General features: G+C 35.4%; 1 protein-coding gene across 5 annotated transcripts in view; it reads left to right on the top strand.

The window, feature by feature from the left end:
• trio.L (trio Rho guanine nucleotide exchange factor L homeolog) overlaps positions 1-3839 on the top strand; it is a 298296-nt gene extending 294457 nt beyond the window's left edge. For all 5 annotated transcript variants that reach the window (XM_041566192.1, XM_041566193.1, XM_041566194.1 and 2 more), the window contains 2 exons: positions 829-967; positions 2181-3839. In XM_041566192.1, the coding sequence (XP_041422126.1) occupies positions 829-967; positions 2181-2723 (682 nt within the window). In that variant the 3' untranslated portion in view covers positions 2724-3839. The remainder of the gene's footprint in view (positions 1-828; positions 968-2180) is intronic.
• The last annotated feature ends 2569 nt before the right edge of the window (positions 3840-6408 follow it).

Genomic DNA, 6408 nt, shown 5'->3' on the forward strand with positions numbered 1-6408 from the left:
ATCACAGCACTTATTTGGCACCCCAAGAACATTTTTCATGCTTGTGTTGCTCCCCAACTCCTTTTACTTCTGAATGTTGCTCATGGATTAAAAAGGTTGGGGATCTCTGGTGTAATGATGTTCCTTGACTTTGCACTTACAAATATGGCACCATTTATAGCATTTTCTTAAAAATAAAAATGTTTTCCGGGGGGGGGCGGGATTGGGCCACTGTATTTCATCTACTGACAAGTACTCATAATTGCCTAGTGCAGTTGTGAGCACTATTTGTCTGAAAATACAAGGATGTTTATTTCGTACACTTTCCAGTGAAAGTCAGTTAGTTGCAACACTTGGATAAAAAGAAAAACAAAACATCAAAGTGTGATGTCAGAATCTAGGCAACTATGAACACAAATAAACTTTTTTTCATAGGATCTAAATTAATGCAATAAGAAAACATTTAAGCCATGTGGCTTTGTCAGAATGAATACTTTACAAAAAAAATGTATGGTTTTCAGGGGTCCGCATACTCTTGGGGGCTCTTAGCGATATAAAATGCATTGTTATTTACAGCTACCAAAATGTTAAGCATTGAAGTTCATATGCATTATTTTCATTTTAGGTCCTCTGCACATTGTACATTGGGCATCAGATTGTTCAGTTGAATTAATTTTTAGAATTTTTGATCTTGGTACATTTCTTCACTTTTTCTTCTTCTTATGTGAATAACTTTTTATTAACAATAAGCAAACCTGCCATTTATTCAAAGTGTAATATTTGAATATGAATAAATACCCTATTCATCTAAATGTATAAATGCTATTTATTTTTGCTGTTTTTGCACAGAGCTGATCAGGGACGTTTGTTAGATTATGTGGTACAGTGGGGAAACCTTACAGAAGAGAAAATCACCTTATACCTGAGAGAGGTGCTGGAGGCCCTACAGTATCTACATAATTGCAGAATAGCACATCTGGACCTAAAGGTGAGTTGAGAGAAAGGACAAGGAAAGTGTAAAGATAAATCAGGGTTTATGAAAATACATATCTGAATGCTCTTTAATAGTGCTCCTAAACTGCTCAACTGTAAACCCATTCAGTAGTTACCAATTCCCAATTTCCAAAAAAACTGGGAGCTAAAGAAAAAAATCCCACAATGCAACACTCCCTTCCCAAGGCCAAGATTACAAGCATGCGTAATGCGTAGTCTTCCTAATAGATACATGTGCAGAAAAAGTTACTTGTGAGGGTGCTTCTTCGATTACAGGCAGGATCGCACGCACACATTAGCCCTGTGGTGCCCGCCTTCTATACGTGCCAAACGACCACAACCAGTTAAAGCATTTGCTCTGGTGATGTTTACTGAATGCTGGAACATAGACACCAATCACAAAAGAATACTATTCAATCTTGTTCAGTTGATCGGTGTTTGTGCTCCTTTGGGACTGCCTGCCCTGCCTCCAGCCTTGCTGCACAGAACAACTGAGGCAACGTTTGCATAATTCATCCATGTTTATGACGTGGGCTCTATGAAGATTGCAGCTGCGACCAAGCTGAAAGTAAGGAAATGAAACAGTGGAGTAGCAAGTAATGGGAACTATATTAGTAAAAATAAACTTTGCAATCTAGTAGATCAAGAGGTGAATTAGTATATGCTGAATTCTTGAAAGAAAAAATGTCCTTGTCCTTTAAAGTAGGGGTAATATGTTAAACATACAATAAATAAGTATACTCTTTTTGCTCAGGAAGAACGCTCATCAAATTGTTATCCCCAAAACTGCATACTGGATAGGTGTTGCAAGTATAAGAGTTTCTTATGCTATAGCAAGAAATAATTCTACATGAATTAACACACACAAAAGATTATGTAATAAAAGGTTCAAAGTTTGATACAGGTAAAATCACCTATAGTAACCATTGTCAGGTAGCAGTTACTAGTCACCTGTTTTAAAGCTAATATCTTATTAATTGCTATGAGTACCTGCACCCAGCAAGCATCCTGCTTTTTTATTACATATAGTGGATACTGTCCAGATAATACCATTCAAGTTCTCAAGGTTTCTTCCTGTGCTGCAAAAATAGCACAAGTCTTAATCGTATGCTTAACATATTGGCCTCCGCTATCTGTAGAAAATGCAACAATTAATAAAATATTGGAACATTCTTGTTAAATAATATTTTGCTTTTATCATTTATTAGCCTGAAAACATTCTTGTGGATCAGAGCCTAACCAAGCCAACAATCAAACTGTCAGACTTTGGTGATGCAGTTCAGCTTAATAGCACTTACTATATTCACCAGTTGTTGGGCAGTACAGAGTTTGCTGCTCCAGAGATCATCCTTGGGAATCCTGTCTCCCTTACCTCTGATATATGGAGTATTGGAGTTCTTACCTATGTCCTTCTCAGTGGCGTCTCTCCTTTCCTTGATGAAAGTGTTGAAGAGACATGCCTGAACATTTGCCGACTAGACTTCAGTTTTCCTGATGACTACTTTAAAGGAGTAAGTCAGAAGGCCAAAGAATTTGTATGTTTCTTACTGCAGGGTGAACAGACAAAGCGTCCTTCTGCTGCTGTATGTCTCCAGGAACAGTGGTTGCAGCCAGGCCAGCACAAAAGTAGTGGCACCTTAGACATGTCAAGACTGACCTCATTTATTGAACGTCGTAAACACCAGAATGATGTTCGACCCATTGGTAGCATTAAAAACTTCCTTCAGAGTCGCCTTTTACCCAGAATTTGACATTCAGAAGGAAAATTCTCATTCTCTTTCACCTGTCTGCTGCGGAGAAAATAAAAATTTCTTGCCAGTCACTTTTTTATTGGTGGAATTTATTCCAGAAAAAAAAACTGGAACTATTGTATATCGTGCAAAGTTGATTTATGTTCACTCACAACTAGAATTTTCAGATTCAAGAAATCCCAGCTATGGTATGTTGGGTAGGTGGAGAAGATTTTGTACTCTGCTTTAAAAAAAAAAAGGACAAACCTCAGCTCTGCTGTTACAGTATTTTATCCAGGTTTCTGAAAAAAATGTGAAAAAGAAAAAAAAAGCAAGAGAACATAAAAAATACTATTTTTTAAATTGGTCGAGGAAAGAATTTTGCAATCAGAACTCTTAAAGTTTAAAAAAGATTTGTTCTCCCCTCCACTGTAGTACTTTTATGTTTTCTCACAAATAAATCATGAACACTGGGCTGTATTGTAGCTATGAAGATTTGAATGGTTGCAGTCTTGAGATACACAATCTTTATCAGATGTGATTTTCACTTGGTCAATTTGCATTTCAGCAACTTCGCCTCACCTTAAATTGCATTGGTTTTCTTTGTTGTAAATCCAAGTGTCAAGTTTTGCATACAGTAGAATGGAAGGATTTCCATATAAGCCTTACATGTAAATAAATAAATTTCTCTGGTTTCACACTAGTATGCTTTCACCCTCTTAGCGGTCAAGTAAGTTGCTGCATGAATGTTGATAATGAATGGGACTGGTTGCAATTCCATAGACTTGCAATAAGCTGCCACATTTTTGCTGCAGCAAAAACGATAAGTCCCACCAGTCAATAGCATATAAGAGGGTTATAATCTGCATTGCTATTTTTCCTACATGAAGGAATAACAGGGAAAAATACTAATAGAGAATATAGTTCATGCTGTGTATAGGCAAAGATGTAATCCTCATCAGTTGAGGGTAATGAATTCAGAGAAATATGAAAATGCTGTAAATGCATTCATTGGATTATAAGGTTTTTTTTTTTTGGTTTTTATTTTTCATATCATGTGCAATGTTGTGGCTTTAACATTTTATGCAACTATTTATGAAAGCTATGTTGTAACTGTAATAAATATATAGAACAAAAGCATACTCTACTGCAATCTTTATGATTTTCTCAGTGCCCTACAGATACATATTGGGTGTCTAACTGTTTTAAAGAAAACACAAATGTGTAGATTAAGTACTATGCAGAGTGAACTCTAGTCTCCAATAGTAATAACCTTTGGATTTTCTAATTACAGTTGGTTATTATCTGCTCTACGCTAAAGTATCAACTAAAATTAAGCCCCTGTGTGCATTCGTGTTTCATACCTATTTCCAGTTATTCTGACTGCTCATTTAAAATTGCTTATGGGGCACTCGCATCGAAAGACATGACTTGAATTTGTTTGAGTAGGTTGTGACTTTCACACCTAAAGTTTTGTTAAGCAGCAGCTTTGGTGTAGTTGCAATGCACAAAGTCACAGAGCACAATTTAAGGAATATCTGTAGCTGCAAGTTCTCTGGTCCCCTGAGCGCATTAACATCCAAATTTATACAGGTATAGGATCCCTTATCCGGAAACCCAATATCCAGAAAGCTCTGAATTACGGAATGTCTCCCATAGACTCCATTTTATCCAAATAATCCAAATTTTTAAAAATGATTTCCTTTTTCTCTGTAATAATAAAACAGTAGCTTGTACTTGATCCCAACTAAGATATAATTTATCCTTATTGGGTTTATTTAATGCCTATTGGGTTTATTTAATGTTTAAATGAATTTCTAGTACACTTAAGGCATGAAGCCCCAAATTACGGAAAGATCCGTTAACCAGAAAACCCCAGGTCCCGAGCATTCTGGATAACAGACCATACCTGTATATAAATTATTTAGATAGTCTGCAACTGCATATCAAACATGTTCATGAGGCCTTAGTTGCTTACTGGCAGTGCTTAAAGGAAAACTATACCCCCAAAATGAACACTTAAGCAACAGATAGTTCATATCATATTAAGTGGCATATTCATGAATCTTACCAAACTGGAATATAGATTTAAGTAAATATTGCCCTTTTACATCTCTTGCCTTGAACCACCATTTCGTGATGGTCTGTGTGCTGCCTCAGAGATCACCTGACCAGAAATACTTCAACTCTAACTGTAACAGGAAGAAGTGTAGAAGCAAAAGACACAACTCTGTCTGTAAATTGGCTCATGTGACCTAACATGTATGGTTGTGAGTACAGTGAATCCTATGATCCCAGGGGGCGGCCCTTATTTTTTAAAATGGCAATTTTCTATTTACGATTACCCAATGGCACATACTACTAGAAAAGTATATCATTATGAAAATGGTTTATTTAAATGAAGCAGGGTTTTACATATGAGCTGTTTTATTTATTTTTTTTATATATATTTTTATAGAGACCTACATTGTTTGGGGGTATAGTTTTCCTTTAATATATAATATTCTTCAGAACAGACAATAACTTTGGTTTTGTCAAAATATACCCTTATTTATAAGAACAGTATAAGAAATGGCAGTTCAGCTGTGTGTATTTCACATTTCTTCTCTGGATGTTTGCATTTATGAAGTGTGAAAGCTTCTGTGTTGACACTGTAATATAAATGGAGAACATCCATAGGCGTCAAACTTAATTCTATTTTAGATTATTGAAATTTTATTACAGTCTCTCTAAAATACTGTGACTAGTGCTAACCATGCAATAATTCACTTCACAAATAAATGCAAATTTGCTAGAAGAAATGTATTGACATGTAAAGCCAATAGCACACAGTCAGGTTTGACTACAAAAAGTCATCTTAGGAAGAATCAGGTTTGGCTAAATGCATTTGCCTGTTAGCTCTTGGTTGTCTGACAAATAAAGAAAATGCTTTGCTGTGGCACCCTTCAAAGTACCTCAAAGTAATTTAGAGATTGGAAGTCATTATTACTAACGAATTGTTTTACACAGTGTATAGGGAAGCATATTTTACCATTTTCCAGAATGGAAAGCACATATTGGTGGGGATGGGACATGTTGGTCACTGCAGTTATTTTCATCGCACTGGTCTATTCTGTGATCTTATGTAATGTAAATAGAAGGTAAAACATTTCTTATGTAGGCTACATTTCTTTTTAAATTACATTTATCAAACAGCCACTCTGATTACATTTACTGCTCTAATCAAGGGAAAGTATTAGTTGATCATAGCAGGAAGGCCTTACCTCCATTTTTAACGAATATTCCTTTAGTTAGTTTATAAAGTATATGTAATCACAGGAAATATTTCTTAAGCTGTTTGATTAACACATCACATTTTAATACATTTTTAAAAAGCACTTTAGATACACAAAAATGCTCTTGTTTATCAACTTAGTAAGAGATGAAACTGCACACTTTAAAAAGCAGGATTACTTGTAGTAATAATTACAGGCAGATAATTAGGATACATTGAAACCAGAATTTAGACTTCTGATGTAATGCTGAGTCCACTACAAAGTATTTGGATTAATCCTAACCTCTAATTTGCATATACAAATTAACGCACAAAAATATTATCTCCTTTCATATCACGTGGTCCAAAGTCAAATGATATTTGAGGTTCTGAATCAGTTTGGACAAGCTAAGAATTCGTCCAAATCATAACTGTGCAAAATAAGACTTGGAT

Source organism: Xenopus laevis, chromosome 6L (assembly GCF_017654675.1).
Source record: "Xenopus laevis strain J_2021 chromosome 6L, Xenopus_laevis_v10.1, whole genome shotgun sequence".
NCBI classification, from domain to species: Eukaryota; Metazoa; Chordata; class Amphibia; order Anura; family Pipidae; genus Xenopus; species Xenopus laevis.